General features: G+C 53.2%; 1 protein-coding gene across 1 annotated transcript; it reads right to left on the bottom strand.

The window, feature by feature from the left end:
- Positions 1-14,921: 14,921 nt before the first annotated feature.
- MIND_00919600 (Exosome component Rrp46) lies at positions 14,922-15,710 on the bottom strand (the record flags this gene model as incomplete). Its single annotated transcript, XM_037365828.1, has 1 exon — positions 14,922-15,710. The coding sequence occupies one exon, from the start codon at positions 15,708-15,710 to the stop codon at positions 14,922-14,924; it is 789 nt and encodes a 262-aa protein (XP_037217240.1).
- Between the last annotated feature and the right edge of the window lie 2,378 nt (positions 15,711-18,088).

Genomic DNA, 18,088 nt, shown 5'->3' with positions numbered 1-18,088 from the left:
CATGAAGGGGACTTGCTGCGTGGATGAGTGGACGTGGTTGTTGTAAGCGAACTCCGCGGCCGGAATCAGCTCATCCCAGTCGTCCTGCTGATAGTTGGTGAAGATCCGCAGGTACTGCTCCAACTCCTGGTTGACGCGCTCTGTCTGACCGTCCGTTTGCGGATGATACGCGGTGGACGTGGCTGGCTTGATGCCGATTAGACGCCAGAGTTCTCGGGTGAAGTCCGCGATGAACTGTGAGCCACGGTCGGAGACGTACTTCTCCGGAGTCCCGTGATGGCACCAGACATTCCGGTAGTAGAGGCGGGCTGCTCCTACTGCGTCGACCGTGGTATGGCACTCGGAGAAGTGGGCTCGCTTCCCAAGGGTGTCCACGACGACCATGATCGCGTCGTACCCATGGGCCTCGGGAGCTCGACAATGAAGTCGACGGAGACGGTATGCCAGCGCTCCGGGGGTGTTTCCGTCGGGTGTAGCTCTCCGTGGGGCAGTCTCCGGAGCGCCTTGGTGCGACAGCACAAGTCGCAGGTCGCGACGTACCGGCCGATATGGCGAGACATCTGAGGCCACCAGTAGTTCCGGGAGACCAACTCCAAGGTCTTGAAGCGACCGGCATGTCCGGCGACTCGAGTGTCATGGCAGAGCTCGATGATGCGCCTCCGGAGGTCCTTGTCCTTGGGCACGACAATCTTCCCACGGAAGTGGAGAAGACCACCGGAGACGGCCCACTCGTCGGAGCGTGAGGAGCGGGGGCCTCGAGCTTGACCTTGGACCTTTAGGAGTTGCCGGGCCGCTAGTGCGACGGGCTCCTCCAGGTCAGGCTCACCGGAGAGGGCATCGCGAATGTCGCGAAGAAGTTCGGAACCGGGACCGGAAACGGAAACACCCTCGAGTGCGCGGACGTGGAAGAGTTCGGGCCGCAGAAGGACGACGTCGGAGTTGTCGGAATCGATTCCGTGGTCGGGTCTCCGAGAGAGGGCGTCAGGTCGGCCCATGTCGCGACCGGGCTTGTGGTGCAGCGTGAAGTCGAACCGGGAGAGGTAGAGGGACCAGCGGGCCTGTCTCCGGTTGAGGTGCTGCGTCTTCCTGAAGTACTCCAAATTCTTATGGTCAGTCCAAATCTCGACGGGATGCGCGGCACCCTCGAGGAAGTGTCTATACTCCTCGAGTGGCGGATGATCGCGAGCATCTCCTTGTCGTGGATTTCGTAGTTGCGCTGGACATCATTTAAGCTTTTGGAATAGAATGCTACAGGGTGCCACTTCCCGTCCGGGGCGGATTGTGAAAGAACCGCCCCGTCGCATAATCAGAGCTGTCCGCCTCGAGTCGGAAAGGCCGTGCGTCGTCCGGAATCGCCAGGACCGGTTCCGAGGTGACCGCGTCCTTGATCGCTTGGAACGTGGAGGCCTCCGCGTCGCCCCAAGTCCATTGCTGGTCCTTCTTGGTGAGCGCAAAGAGAGGACGCGCGAGGGCCGAGAAGTCGCGAATGAACCTGCGGTAGAAATTAGCGAACCCAAGGAACTGCTGAACATCCTTCTTGTTTTCCAGAGTCGGCCAGGCGGAGACGCCTGCGACCTTGACGGGGTCCATTTCGACGTGGTTGTGGGAGATGATGACTCCGAGGTATTCGATTGACGATTTTTCGAAGTCGCACTTCTCCGCTCGGAGGTACAACTTATGCTCCGGAGTCGGCGCAAGACCTCCTGGACGATCTGTCGGTGTTTCCGGAGGTCGGAATGGGCGATCAGGATGTCGTCCAGGTAGATCATGACGTCTCCGGAAAGGATGAGGTCCTGGAAAATGTCATTCATCATCGTTTGGAACGTCGCGGGAGAGTTTGTCAGGCCGAAGTACATCACCAAGGGCTCGAACAGGCCTCGGTTAGTCCGGAAAGCTGCCTTCCACTCATCACCTTCTTTGATCCGGACGTTGTTGAAGCCCCAACGAACGTCGAGTTTGGTGAAGTAACGAGCGCCTTTGAGCCGGTTGATGAGGTCGTTGATCAGCGGAAGGGGGTACCGGTTTTTGACGGTCATCGCGTTGAGGGCCCGATAGTCCTGGACAAAGCGGAGTCCGCCGTCCTTCTTCTTGACGAAGAAGACCGGAGACGCCATCGGAGACTTGGAGGGGCGAATCCGGCCCGTCGACAGCCCTTCCTCGATGAACGCGTCGAGCTCGCGTTGCTCAAGGGGCGAGATGGGGTACACCTTGCAGTTGGCCGGCTTAGCGTCGGGGACGAGTTCGATGGCGTGGTCCCAGGTTCTCCGTTCCGGGAGCGTGTCGAAAGACTCCTTGTTGAAGACGTCCTGGAACTCTTTAGCCCAGTCCGGGATCTCGGAGGGCGGGGGGAGCGGAGTTCCTGGCGAAGGCTTCAGCCAGGCGCTGCGAGACAGTACTGCCAGCGCGTATCTCCTCCGAGGGACGGAACGAGGTGTAGAAGATGCGGTCACCATCTTCAAGCTGACCATCGTCATCGTCGTCGTCGTCAGAGTCCGGCGTCAGATCAGGCAGGCCGGAGTCGTCGCCGGAGACGGAATCGTCTCCGTCATCAGACCCAGAAAGGTCCACGGCGCAGACCGAGGGGAACGGGCCGGAGCGGAGTCGCTTCTGGAGCAGCCGGAGTCGCCGTAGCTCAGTCCGTTCAACGCGTTCTTCCTCGCGGCAAGTGGAGCAGCCGCGGGGGGCACCGCGTCATCTTGACCTCCTTGGTTTCCCAATCGATCTCTGGGTTATGCTTCCGCAGCCAAGAGTACCCCAGGATGAGGTCTTGTTTACCGAGATGGGTGACGGCGAGTTGAACGCGCTCGGAATGGCCTTTGTAGCGTAGGACCAAGTCCGCGATCTGGTTGATGGAGCCAGCATCATTCGGAGTGCCATCGACGTTGAAGACCGGGATCGGCTGCGCCAGGGTGCGGACCGGAATGCCATTCCGAGCGACGTAGTTCGTGTCGATGAAGTCGGAGGTGGCACCACAGTCAACAAGCCCAGAAAGGGAGAGCTTCAACGCACTGGTGGTGGACTCTAGCTCCAACGGGAGGTGGAGGGAGTTTACTCCGGGGGAGGCAGCGACAGTGTACTGCTTGGGCAATTTCTTTTCCCAGGCAGTGAGGCGGCGAAGGACGACAACCGGAGTCGCGGGCGGAGTCGGAGACGGAGTCGAAATGGGGGCAGGGGAGGGTATGTCTTTCGTTTCAGGCTCGTTGTAGGGCAAAGGAATTGATTCGTCATACAAACAAGCGAAAACGATTTATGGACGCGAACGAGGGCACACCAGTCACTCGTCGCGGGGACAAAATCCTCTCCGGCCATCGACTCCGCAGCTGTCTCCGGCAGCGCAGCTGTGTCCGAGTAGCGGGCGATCAACTCCGCTAACATCTCGTCACCGAGTTGTTGGATCACCTCGTCGAGGATGTCCATTGAGCGGACGTCCGCGGGGAGGGGGCAATCCCGGGCGAGATGGTTTGGGTCGCCGCACCTGAAGCAGGCGCGACGAGGGGCACCCCGAGCCCTAGTGCGATCCAACTCCATGGGGACGGGAGCTGGAGGCGCCGGAGCGGGGGCGGGGCCGCGGGTGGCACGACCCGAGCCACCGGGCGGAAAAGGGCCGGAGCCGGGATGCGGTTGACCGGAAACGGAGTCCGAATCAAACCGCCAGGCGTCTTGGGGGCGGCTGACTTGATCAGCTTGGCCCGGACCAGGGCCTCGTATTGACGGAAGGCCCGGGTGCGCCAGCTAAGGTAGTCCCGGAGGTCCGGGGGGTCGTTCGAGGACGTGATTCCGTTGTTGATCAAGGGGTCAAGTCCGTGGCGGAACTTGGTCACCTTGACCAACGCGTCTTCAATCCGGCGAGGTCCATCAGGTCCTCGAAGTCGTCGGTGTACTGGTAGACATCCTTTGTGCCCATGTGATAGGCGGAAGTCTCCAGTTTGGAGAGAGCATGATCTTGCTCGTTCTCCTCGACGAACCGGAGTCGAAACTCGGAAACGAACGAGCCCCAGGACGGAAACGGAAACGGGGCTTTGCTTCCGTGGCGCTCCGCCCATTGCTGAGCGGGTCCTTCTGCCATAAACGACATGGCATAGCGGACGGCCTTTTCCTCACTCGCCTCTCCGTTGACCACAAAGGCCTCAGGGGCAAGGCGGGCGTAGGTGCGGACCGCGTAAAGGAACGCGCGGCCGTTTCCGATCGCCGTTGAAGGTGAACGGAGGGTTTGGTCGCAAGACCAATTTTGAGGCGAGGTTGATGTCGCCAAAGAGGGCTTCGAATCGCCCTGAACCGGAGTCGGAGTCGGAATCGACGTCTCCGGGGGTGGTGTTGTTTGGGGTCCGCCAGCAGTATTAGCGGCGGCAGCGGCAGCGGAAGCCTGGGTGGTGAGAAGAGTAAGGGCCTCAGTTAGGCGGTCGATTTTCGCCTCGAGTGCATCCAGCCGAGTGTCAGCGTCAGGAGTAGCTCCGGAAGGCATGACAGGTGCGGGGACGACAGGAGTGACAGAGGAGGAGGGGACAAGTGGTAGGGGCGGTGACGAGGGCGGAACGGACTCGTATTCCGAGCCTGAGTCAGCGCCCGAACCTAGCAATCTTGTCCGGTTGATCCCGTAGAGAGTTTCTTCTGCTGTAAGGGCAACCCCGGAGGCCTGAGATCAAGGTCCTAGCAGGGGAGGATCCAAAGAGTGAATAGAAGCAAGCAAATACAAGTGAGGCTGACCTAGCAGGGGAGGATCCAAAGAGAAGAAACTCTAAGGGTCCGCCTGCTAGGTAGCGGAACTATATACTGCGCTCTTGACGCGCCAAGGTTGATCGTTGCTCCGTGCAGTATGCCTGCGCCATGTCGCAGGCCAGGTCCCAGGGGGATCGCCAGGCGGGGGCGGCGATGCGCCTGACGGAGGCGGTGATGCGATCACCGGAGTCGGAACCGGAGTCGGACCGGAATCGGGATCGTCTCCGAGGGGCCGAAAGGGAGGTTCCCCTGACAGTATGTGTATATCTGTATGTATATATATATATATACCTGGAACCTTCAAACACACATGGCAGGCCATATCAACTCTTTAATATATTCACCTCCCATGAATTACCTGAGCATGGGCCTGTATAAGTATAGGGGTTATGAACTGTCAGACTGCGGGTCGGGCCATGCAAGGTCTTCTCCTAAGAACATGCGCCCAGAACAGAATAGACAAATTGTCGGGCATGCAAGTAGGGCAAGTGGGGTAGATCGAAACCGAAAGGGCCCATTAACTCGGTCCCTTGGTCGTGTAAGGGCAACCCCAGAGGCCTGAGATCAAGGTCCTAGCAGGGGAGGATCCAAAGCGTGAACATTGGTAAGCAAATACAAATGAAGCTGAGCTAGCAGGGGGGGATCTAAAAAGAAGAAACTCTGAGGGTCCGCCTGCTAGATAGCTGACTATATACTGCTTGTCCATAGCTGCCGCTGTCGGGCACAGAAGGCTTGGGCAGCGTCGCAGACGAGGTCCCAGGGCAACCATTGGGAGGGCGTTGACAGATCGGTGATTGTGCGGGCAAGATGGAGGGCCGGACCGCAGACGCCATCAGAATCGGACCAGAATCAGACTCGTCTCCGAGGGGCCAAAAGGGGGGTTCCCCTGACAAGAGTCAAGACTAATAATACCGACCCATTTCAATCAATTCAGTGGGCCTGTGACCCATAACCATTTGGCTGAAATGTTCAATTCTGCCGCAAGCTGAATTTCGCATGACCTATTACCCAATTAGGAAATTTTGCATGCTGCAGGTGCGGAAATCTTGAAAAATCTTCCTGATTGGGACACTTTGGGACCAAAAATTTGGCTGTGACCTGTGACCCGCTGAAATATTTCGGCCAAAAAATCCAATGTGACTGTAACCGGCCTATTTGAATGAAATGGTCAGTAGTGTCGCTTAAATACACACTTTTGCAGCCTCAATGACAGAACCATAGTTGTTACGCAAGAGGATTTTGCCTTAAATGTAGTCTATATTCTCAAAACTATGGCCTTAGCAAACTACTAGCTTCAACTTTTCCCTATGGGGCCATGGGCTACAACCCATTTAAGGGAAATAAGTGCAATTAATAGTGTTAAATAAGAAAACAGACAACCTTAATTATCTCAGATTTTGTCAGATATTCAGCTGCCTTACAGTTGACATTCATGGCTAATAATGTCTACCTATACTCACACTCCTCTTTATAAAAGTTGTTAGTAAAGTCCACAAGTGACAAAACAACCCATATTCCTTTTACTCAATTTAACATATTTCTTGTCACTATACGAAAGGGTTGATATGAGATAAATGCTTATATTAAAATCAGTAAAAACACTAACCTTGTCCCCCACTTTAGCCTAGCACATCTGAGGAGCATCTGACAAGTGCCTCCTAGGACACTCAAACTCACCCAACCACCATTCATCCACAGCCTCCTTTGCCCATCCGTCAAGACCCTCCTAACAATCATCTTAAGACAAGGCCTGCAACACTGCTTAGGCCTTCTACGTTCTACGTCAGCAGTTACGGATGACCAGTATATAGTTGGCGCCCTAGCAGGCAGACCCTTAGAGTTTCTTCTCTTTGGATCCTCCCCTGCTAGGACTCTCATTAGAGTGTCTAGGGTTGCCCTCACAAGCTCTCTCTTACCATTCTGGAGGCAGCAATATCAAAGCTCAGAACTTAATATTTTGGGTTCTAGCATACACATTAGCAACTCAGTTATACAACAATGGTGTATGCTGCTCATGTAAGTTATCACCCTTATATAGTTTGAAGCCATGTACAATCTTATACAGGGACATTATGTCTTATGTGTCTGCTAATATGTCTTTGAGAACAGCCTAATAAATAAATAAATAACAAGTAAAGTAGTGAGAACAGAAAGACACTAGATATTAGCCTGAATAAGTATAAGTAGATATTAAGTAGGAGTAAGTTGTTTTTTGTCTGATAGTTTCTTGGTAATATTTAGGGAATGAAGTTTTAAGGTTGGTAGAAGTACACACTGACCTTTGTATCAACTGAGGTAGGGCTGGATACTACATTTAGTGCCAAGAATTGTTCACAGACAGAATCATAGCTGATATCAATTTTTATTGGTAAATAATACAAAGAACATTTTAAAGTTATATATATGCAAGTATACTGAGTATTAGTTTTGCCAATGAGGCATTGTTGTATATGCTGCAAATCAGGTTAGAATTTTGTCATGATTTGGGTCAATGCACCACTCTGCTCAACTACCTATTCCTTCAACCCCTTCCCCTTCACTCCTACAGGAGCCCTACACAGCACCCATTCAATCTGCCTGGGCAACTGCATGGGTATGGCATACCCATGGCTTAATGACTTAGCTGGCTTTACTGTTAGAGGTTGTTGCTAAGGTCCTCAGTTTGTCTCTGGCTATAATTCTGCTTTTTTTATCACATATTACAGCCATGAATCCCCTTATACCTTTGACGTGACATCTTTCTGTGACCTGTGACCTATAGGTAAACCCATACCTGTACCTGCGGGTATGGGTATGAGTAACGGGTACCCATAGGTTTATCCGTGTAGTTGCCTAGATCCACCCTGGGGCCTAGCGCCCATCCAATCCTATCCCTAATGTTCTTCTATATAAAAGCAGCATACCTACAGAATGTAGTTGTTAGGCTAATAGAGAGTTTGCGAGATGCCACCAGGAGCCATCCAGTGGCTGAAATGCATTGTGATCACCAGTGGCTCTGGTGGCTGTCAGTCTGTGAATTCATGCAAATTCTGAGTGAAATTTGTGGAAAGTTTTAAGTTTCAAATATTTTCATCTAATTATGGTATGACTCCAGTGGCTAAAGTAGAGTAGTATGATATTGTAGCCAGATCACATTAATTTAACCTAAATTCACCCAATTCTAGCAGCATAATATCATTGTGGAGCCACCGGAACCAGCGGTGATTGTAATGCATTTCAGCCACCAGGTGGCTTCCGGTGGCATCTCACAAACTCTCTAATATGGTCTATGCTAATATCATCTATTCTCCCAGCTGAACACTCATCCGGACCCTTTGTGCTCCTCAGACCCCCTGCCGTCAGATGCCCCGATAATTTGAGACGGCCCGAGCCCGACACTGACAGAATTAGATACTACTAATGCTAGGCATACATAGAGTTAGTATAATTATCAACAGTAGAAGGCTAGGACGTGACACCATGCCTTGGAACTGGACATCAATCAGGACACAAGTATGTTAGAATAGCACAGATTATAGCAATATCTTTCTCCATGTCTTTAGAGTATGAGGAGATTATAAGCTGTATATGGTAATGGGGCTCTGAATGATGTTCAGGGGTCTTTGATTTGTTTTAGTCGAAAGTATTGAGAACCAAAGCATGATAGAGCAAGGACAGGAATGGCAAACACTCAATATTATATCTGTTATATCTTGTTCCATTCAGCAGACCATAAAACATGGTAAATAGTGTTTTATTGATTTCAATAACTAAATTGCAATCTGAATAGTTTCTGATCAGGTAACTCTCTGTTGTAATTCCGCTTACCATAGCGAACTCCGGGCGGATCATTCAGCCCGGCGCTGACTTAGTCAAGTCAGAATGTTGTAGAATCTGGTAGAACTTACCAGATACTTTAGTAGTAGTATAAATAGCATGTATTCTCTCTGAATACACATGGGATTCTCTTTCCTCTCACTCTCATTTCTTCCACAGGTTATGGGCCCCGGTAACCTGAACTGAATGACGCACCACCATCCACTCCGCCGCTTATCACGCACCATGACGACACCACCTGTCATTCCCCAGCCCGACGCACTCGCGTCCATCGACTCGCGTTCTTCTACCAGCCCGGAGACACTACCCAAGCCGCGACTTGGGCAGGTAACGGATCGGCAGGCTGCACCCTCGTCCGAGCGCCGCTCGCGCACCGACTCCACCGCCACATCACGGCACGGCCATCGGTCCGGACACAGCCCCCCGGACTCCCACGTCCACATGTTTACTGACACGCTCATGCGAACACCGTCAACGCCGAGCCGCGCTGGCTCCATCTCTCGCCCTGACTCTCGGGCAACCTCTCGGCAACATCGGACACCCACACGGGCATCCAGCCACCCCGCTTCGACAAGCTCCGGTGCCGCGCAGGCATTTCGGGACGCGACAACCGTGCGGACATCGCCCCACCTCTTCTCGGCAACAATCCTGCCACCTTCCGTCCACGCTGACACAGGCAACCGGACGCGAACGCCGGCCCACTCGCGGCCACACCCCCGGCTTACTCAAGCACCTTCCGTCCTCGCTTCCACAAGCACACCGGACACGACACTTTTGGCTTCCGGGCAGCGGCCCACGCTGAGCCAAACATCCTGGGTCCTGGACAGCGGATCCAATGTACATATCACCAACGACAAAGCGCTATTCCACACTTACACGCCACTGTACCGGCACCGCGTTAACGGAATCGGCCAACTGTCAGCAGCGGGAGAAGGCACCGTCCGACTCGCATTCGGCATCGACGGGATAGTCAATACAGTGACTCTGCTCCGAGTCCTGTACCTTCCTTCCTCCCCACACAACATCATTTCACTCGGCAAACTCCATCGCGCCGGCTTCACGCTCGACTTTCCAATCGGATCGGATGATGTACTCATCAGGCGCAATGGTCAACGATTCGCGCACTGCCGCAACATCGACGATGTCTACGCCCTTGGCAATGTTTCGCCAATCTGGGCAGCATCAGATAACAACGACAACGAGGTTGATTACTACAACCGGCCGTCGACACCTCCGGACACACCCCAGGACCAGGGGGAGTCCAATCCTGCACCCGCCACACCACCGGCTCAGCGACCGGCGACCCCGCCAACGTCGAACTCGGGTCTAAATCCCCACACCCCGGTCTCCACGGCACCCTCCACTCTCACGCCAATCCCATCACGGGAATCCACTCCGCACCCACCTGCTCCGCGCAAGGAGATCATTGGCGACATCTCAGAGCGCAACATCGTGCTCGGCCCTCGCACCAGCAAGTATGCCAAGCCCGGCACCTTCGCCGGCCACGCGCAGGAAGAATCTTTCCTTGACATCGCGCTTACGGCCACATCTGCGTCACCAGCCGCTAACCCGGCACAGTTCCCATCTGCGGCATCTCTTGCCCCAATACCTCCCCAGGCATTCTCCGCCGCTTCGTTCGAGGGGGAGTGTTGTAATTCCGCTTACCATAGCGAACTCCGGGCGGATCATTCAGCCCGGCGCTGACTTAGTCAAGTCAGAATGTTGTAGAATCTGGTAGAACTTACCAGATACTTTAGTAGTAGTATAAATAGCATGTATTCTCTCTGAATACACATGGGATTCTCTTTCCTCTCACTCTCATTTCTTCCACACTCTCAGTGCCAGAGGTGTCTAGCAACATAAAATCACCATTGTGGGACATGCTTTCATGTAAATATGTATGATATGCAAAAGAAATTCTTCCAATATCAATCATGTAAACCCAGTAACACAGTATATTTGAGAATAAATCCTCCTTTGGGGATTATTTCTCCTGTCCAGAACCCTGGTCTAAATGGTAATTAAACTAAGACTCAGCTTTGTGGAATATTTGACAAATGTTCATCTATTAGAGAGCAGAATTTAAGAATAGGAAATGAAAATATATTCCCCAGGTTTAAATATTCTATAGTATTAATTAATAGATTTTGCCAGCTACTTACTATGGTACAACAAGAGAACTCACCAATTTTTTCTAACAAAAGCCTTAGAATTTTCAAAGTTTGATCCTGAAATTTGAAGGCTAGTTTAAATTTTCTGAAGGTGAGTTTTCTTTTCAGATACTGATACTATCTAATTTTCCAATTTGTAAAGTCTCTATGATATATTGCACATTCAGTCAGATCAGTCCTGTTATTATGGAGATCATCCTCATATGAGGGAGGAGCCAGAAAACAAGTCAGTACAATGTATATAGCCTACATGGGCTTCTCCCTAAATTTTGCCTCCCCTTGAATACATGTAGATAAGATAAGACAGGAAGTTTACCTGGGTAAATAGGGGGGGAAGGGTGGATTTGTCAATGGCGATGGGTCACTCAGGATTCAAACAAATGCTTGAAAGGTCAAGACCCTGAATTCGGCTTAAGGAGCTCTCAAACTGGGCATGCCACTCATCGCTCGACTCTCCTTACCCTCCCGCTTCGTGTTGGGTATGTGCCTTTCTCATCCTTTCACCCGCCGCCGCTTACATTCTTTTCAAGACTTGCATCCGCGGAGGAATGCACAACCCACTGAATGGCCTGGGCCCGATCATTCTGTCACATGGCACAGCCCCACGCGCGCCACCACAACATTTTGAAAATCGACACCAGTGTCGACCCTTGGCTTGTACACCCCGTTGCCTGTCGCAAGCTAGCGCAGCAATGTATATGACAACCTTTTGCCTCCCTGTCTTTCTTTGCTACTCTCCGCCCCATACTAGGGCGCGATGGCCCTCATATCTCTCCGGTCCCTCGTCCTCTTATCGACTGCGCTTGCCTGCGTGAGCGCTGGGAGAATCTTCACTTCGCCGAGCGAGGTAACAAAGGAGTACGACTTCATCGTCGTTGGCGGTGCGTTGCTCCGTCCTCTTTTGTTCCTGCCCGATCCTCACGATTTACCAGGTGGAACGGCGGGCTGCGTCATCGCAGCACGCCTCTCAGAGGTCGCCTCCGTTAGCGTCCTCGTTATCGAGGCTGGCGGGCTCGACAACACCACGTTCTTTAACACCATCTATACTCCGCTTCTTGCTGGGTCCGCGGTCGGGACGGACATCGACTGGCGTATATCTTCTCCCCCCAAGCTCAATTCACCCCGCTGACACCATTTCGGCAGAGTTCAAATCCGTTCCCCAGCCCGGGCTGAATGGGCGTTCGCTAACTGTTCCACGCGGGAAGGTGTTGGGCGGCAGCAGCGCCATAAGTGCGTTATGTTCTTCTGTGTTGTCAAGTTTTTGCTGGAGGTTGTCTAGACGCCATGATATACGCCCGTGGCTCTGCCGATGAGTACAATCGTCTTTCTACCGTCTCGGGCGATGCTGGCTGGTCATGGAAGAATCTGAAGTCCTACATACTCAAGGTGCGTGACCGGAATTTCACAGAGCTTCCCACTGACGTGTGCTAGAACGACAAGCACAGTCCTCCCTGGAATGGCCGTCCCACCGTGGGCCAATACGACCCTGCATGGCATGGAAATGGACCCTTATTAACGGGTTTGTCACCAAAGGTGTTCGAGCTTGACAACCGCGTCATGGCCAACACTATGGACCCGCCCAAAAAATCCATGTTCAACCTGGACCCCAACTCGGGCGTGCTCAATGGCATTTGTGCGTGCATTATATCTACAGCCACATCGCCCTTGACACAAGTCAACGTAGCTTGGCTTGAGACAACCGTCGGCAACGGCATGCGCAGCACATCTGCATCGGCATATCTTCATCCTGCACTGAATACACGAAGCAACCTCGACGTTCTCATCCACGCGCAAGTTACCAAACTCATTCAGACGGCGCCGAAAACTTTTCGTGCGGTTCAGGTTGCTCAAGGTCCCCAATGTGTGTGAAATTGTTTGTAGGTACTCATAGAGCTCATTCTGCTTCAAGCCGCAGGCTTTACGTTGACTGCTACCAAAGAGATCATCCTCTCTGCGGGTAGTATTGGCACACCAGAAATCCTTCTACTGTCTGGTATCGGCCCCTCGTCGCAACTTCAGCAATTAGGCATTTCTCCCGTGCTTGACAATCCCGACGTGGGCCGTAATCTGCAAGACCACGCAGTTGTTAGCTTACAATGGGAGGTCAATCCCGCTGTCACCACCCTGGACTGCTTCTTTGCCAACGCCACAGCCTTTGCGGCCGCCCTCGCAGAATGGCAGGTCACACATTCCGGCTTCGCCGCGGGCAGCTCTCTCGTCAACACCATCGCCTTTCTGCGCCTCCCCAAGGACTCTTCCCTCCTCGCCAACCGGCCCGACCCTGCCGCAGGGCCGGGCTCGCCGCACTTTCATATCGCCTTCCTGAACGTATTCGTCGGCAACCCCGGCCAGACCCCCCCGACCAGCGGGCGCTTCAACTCCGTCGCGCTCGTGCTGCAATCGCCCACCTCTGTCGGCTCCGTCAACATCACCTCGTCATCGCCGTTCGCAGCGCCGGCGATTGACAGCGCTATTCTCGCGACAGAGTTCGACATCGGGGTGATGGTCGCCGCCGCGCGCACGGCTGAGGCATTTTTCTCGACCCCTGCCTTTGCTGGGTACTTTGTTGGCCCAGCGCCAGAGACAGCTGCGGCCCTGGCAAGCGACGAGGCACTGACCGCGTATATTCGCAAGTATGCCGACTCGATCAAGCATCCTGTGGGAACCGCACGTATGTCAAAGGGGTCTGACAAGACGGGTGTTGTCGACGGCTCGCTGTTGGTCAAAGGACTTTCCGGTCTCCGGATCGTGGATGCAAGTGTGCTGGTGCGTACCCGTCTTTCGTGCTGATGATGATTAGTAATTGAATTCTACGCAAGCCCTTCGCGCCGGCCAGTTACCCCCAAGGCGAAGTCTACATCCTCGCGGAGCGCGCCGCGGACCTCGTGAAGAGCGCGTGGAACCTGCCTAAAGCTTGAACCACACCATAATATTCCTCCTCTTTCTGCCAACCACGCTACATTTAATTTTACCTGCGCACGTCTGCAACAATACCAGCATACTTATTTTTTCATCGTGGTCATGATTTCCTCACAAGTTTAGTTGCATTGCGGAAACTTCTAACCAATAATATAATCCTAGTATATTACTTCTGCGTGTTCAAGTTTCTCATGATTCACTCGTTTCACTTGTTTGTGGTGGGCCTACTAGTACACTGGCAGAATGAACTTTAAATGAGCATTGTCGGTGGCAGTGATCTCTTAGAAAGGGTTTTCTTTCTTTCAAAACCAACAATCAGGAGCTGATCTAATCCTACTAGTATTTGTGCCCGGTTGTAGTTGCTAAAAGCCCCCTACAGGGCCCGGGACCAACTACTGTAGCATTTTATTCAGTTCGGCGGTCACGCGTCACACCGGCCTCAAAATGCCGAAATTTTTTCGGCGGTCACACCCCACAGCCCAGATGCCGAATTCCCTTGGCTGATGTACCATTTTTGGGTGCCGCGGCCCTGCGGGCCGCGCCATAATATGCCGAAATTTTTCAGCGGTCACACTCGGAGCCGCCGGACGCCGAAAATTTCATTTCGGCGCCGATGTCACACCCAATTTGGGTGCCGAATTGAATAAAATACTACAGTACTAGTATAGTCACCGCCTGGTGACCGCCAGCGACCTTGATACTCATTTATGATTCAAATTTCTGGCCTATACTAGTACTTAGTTCCAGACTGTCCAGTTACTGAGTCAATGAGAAAACCTGCCAGTGAACAAAAACCCTACCTTGAGCCGCGCCAGAAACCCTAATACGCCTTGAGTTGTGCTAGGCCCTCCCGCAGTGACCCAAAGATCAAATCACCTCTCACCATCCTCCCAAATTGAGGAGAGTGAAAAGACTGTGGATAACAAGGTACACTGCAGAGGAACCAGAACACCAGCTAGGTTGAGGCTGTACATGCTACAAGGAATACCTGGATCTGCCACGTGAGACTAGAGATATATTTACCATGTACTGTGCTGTGGATTCCTGTGTCTAATAATACTATCGGGAGGAACTTCAAGTTTGCCGAGCAGGCACTAGTATCGTCAATCCGACTCAATCGCTTGTCAGGAACGGAAGCCAACAGGAAGCAAGCGATCACGGCCTTTGGGCGGTAAGTATTTTCTGCTTGGTTTTTAGCATCCTTGAGTATTTTGAGGGTGCGCAATCGGAAAAGGTTCGATTAAAGACGGCGTTTCATTAAAGGTCTACGTCGTTCGAATTCGTCCTATTGCTCGGCCCTCAAATCTCCATCCCGTCCGACCCGTCGTCATCTCCCTCGCCAAACACCTCTTTTACATGCCGCCACACCTTCTTTGCTGCCACCCGCGCCATCTCCTTCGCCTCAGCTACTTCCTCCTCGTCATACCCCGCACCACCGGACATTGACCGCCAATTGGCCCACACACACCGTGCGTCGTCTGGTCCGCGGCCAAATGCAAACGCAAAGCACCCACTGGCGTCCAGGTGAGGCTCCTCCTCGGAGTCCGGGTCTACAAGCAGCGTCTTATCGTTGGTCAGCCGTCCGATTGCGACAGCACAGACGATGGCGCGCATGGGCACAGACCCCGCGTCGAGCAGCGCGAGGGTGCTGGCATTGACTGAGGCGGCCACGAGCGTGTCCGAGAGGCGCGATTTAGTGGGAGTGAGTGACTGGATGACCAGTTGGATAAGCGTGCGCGGGTTTTGGGTGAGAATAAGTGCAGGCAGGAGCGCTGCGCGGACATTCGCTGACAGCGCCTTGCTTTGGGTGCCCGGGATTCCCGACAGCGGGCGGTGAGAGACTTCGAATGTTGCGGTAGAGGGCTGCTCGGCGGCGATGCGCACTTCGATGGGGCCAGAGATGGAAGCAAGCGTGCTGCTTTCGCCTAGAGAAGAAAAAATGTGAGGAAACTTGAAAATGGCAATACCGGTGGAGGACGGACCAAAAGCGAAGCGGGCAGACCCATCGACGCGTGTTAGGCCCTCAAGGTTACTCGATAGGGTGCGCGGCTCGGTGTGCTTGCGTCTGCCGCGGCGCGCGTAGCTCATCGTGATGGTTTGGGCCAAAAGCAGGTGTCACGCATCACGGCGTGATGCGTGATTTTTTCGTCTCTTGACCACAACAGCCACGTCACGAAACTCGCTCCGCACAGGACACCCTTGTCCTCACTCGCGAGAACTCCCCACCTCCCTCTCGCGCCCAACGCCCACCGCGTTATCGAGGCCCGGACCGGACCGGCTGGCGCCGGCGCTGCTGGATATCCGCTACACCGTAGCCCCGGTGCTAGTCCTGCTGGCTGGAAACTGGACATGGGCAGCCAGCCGCCAGCGCGACCCTGCCCTGCCAGCCGTCGCTGCTGATGAGGCCACGCCTCGTCCGCCCATGCCCCGTGCTCCTCACCAACCGCCGTCTTCTCGGTCGGCTTGGCGCTGCGTCTGCCGTGCTAGGCGCCGGCCCATCTTATTGGGTGGTGTACACCCTACCGGTGGCGCAGTCGTGGCGCGGCGGTCTTGTTCACGGTGTCAGAGGTCCCTGGCGGGCGTTATGAGGCGCATGTTGGGCCGTGGGATGCGGGATGCGGAGGTGTGGTGGACGTCGTCAAGATTCCGCAGTTATACGTTCCTTTTGGATCTCTCGTGGCGTATGGACGTACTGTCCGTGCGGTTACACGGCTGTGTGGTATACCAAATTTTTGGGCTCTTTCAAGTCGCTTCGGCGGCTACGTGGACATGCATGTTCTGAGTGAGCAGTGGTGAGTCTGTCCTATTGTCATATTCTACATCCTACTGACCGTTGCAGCTATGCTGGCGCCCATGCACGACACGTTACTGCATAAGTGCAATACTTACATCCGTATCACAAGTAAGGAATAAAAACTACCTATGCTTATTGAATCATGTCTGAGCCCGCGCCGAACGCCGAGTGTTTGCGCACTGCCATGCAAAGTTGGGCATAGTGGTAGCCAAAGGCTCGGACTATCTACAGACAATCATGCTGTCGCTCCCAGGCAGTAGGTTCATCGATCGTTTACTAGACTAAATGGACTAGTCTAGTATTGTATCTGTTCATCGATCATGTACTTAGGACTTACTGTTCTAGTTTACTAAGTTTAGTACACAATCGACTGCTGATGTGGATTGGGTTTGCTTGGGCGATGACGCACTTGGCAAGATATAGGGAAGGAGATTCTGAGCCTGATCGGAGGCCAGTGATTTCACTTGAACAACATGATAAGTAGTAGCAACAAAAGAAGTGGGGGTAGCCTGAGGCCTGTATTCAAAACTAAAACAAAGGGCCGCACTAGATCTTCCGAGGAGACAGGACCCACCTAGTGCGCCAGCAGGCTTGAGATACCACACACTGTGGATACAGTACTAGTACCCCAAGCAGCCAGCAACCATTGATCACCACCAATAGTCAGGACCGCCCAACCACGATGTTTGATCAACCGTTTCAATAAATAGGGGGGCACAGGGAATCCTCCCACCACTCGGAGATCCAGCTATACAGACCCATCTAGCATGCTAGTGGGAAAGCAGCAACATGGCCTGACTGCTGTCGTGTGCTGGGAATAGCGGATGTGCCACGGTCGTGTGATGAGATATATATTAATATTATTAATAAATGTTCATTTAATAAGCATTGAGCACTATTGAAGCACACTGTTATACTCAAGTAGATAATTCAACTCGACAGTTCTTATGGGTACTAAAAACTGAGCCTTATCAGTGCCACCCTGCCACATACCACTGAATGTACAGTGCTTTGTGGGCTAAACAGGTGCATTAAAAAAGGAGTCACATTAGGGTTTCCATGAAAAAAGCAGCCCAGAGCTAGACTCTTTTTACCTTCGACCACCGACAGCGACAAGGGACCGAGTTGACAGGCTCTTTCGGTTTCAATCTACCCCGCTTGCCGTACTTGCGGGCCCGACGATCTGTCTGTTCTGTTCCGGGTGCACGTTCTCAGGAGAAGACCTTGCACGGCCCGACCCACAGTCTGACAGAGCCATTGCAAAGCCCAACTCGACACCAGGGGATTGAGAAGGAGTGCTAGGAGGTTCGGAGTAGTGCCTGGCCCACAAGGAATATATGATCGTCACCTCTGCGGCCAGGAATGGGAGCAAGGAGGAGCAGGAGAAGACAGGGTGTCTGATCACCCCTTTGCGGGCCCACATATATAGAGCGCAATAGTGTACTATGTACTCTATCGCTGAGATCGTCTAAAGTACCGCTTCTCTCCATGCAAGGAGGTATTGCTGACCTATCAGGCCTGAAATGACTCGATTTGAACCTTCAAATCTACCCTGCTCGCTCCGCTTGCAGGCCCGACGATTCATCTGTTCTGTTCTGGGTGCGCATTCTTAGGAGAAGCCTTGCATGGCCCGACCTGAAGCCTGACATGGTGCTTCTTGCTTGCCTTTACT

This window comes from Mycena indigotica (genome assembly GCF_014461135.1).
Source record: "Mycena indigotica strain 171206Taipei chromosome Unknown Mind.scaff0008, whole genome shotgun sequence".
NCBI lineage: Eukaryota > Fungi > Basidiomycota > Agaricomycetes > Agaricales > Mycenaceae > Mycena > Mycena indigotica.
Note: the sequence above shows the minus strand (reverse complement) of the source record. Positions and strands in the feature narration are given on the sequence as shown.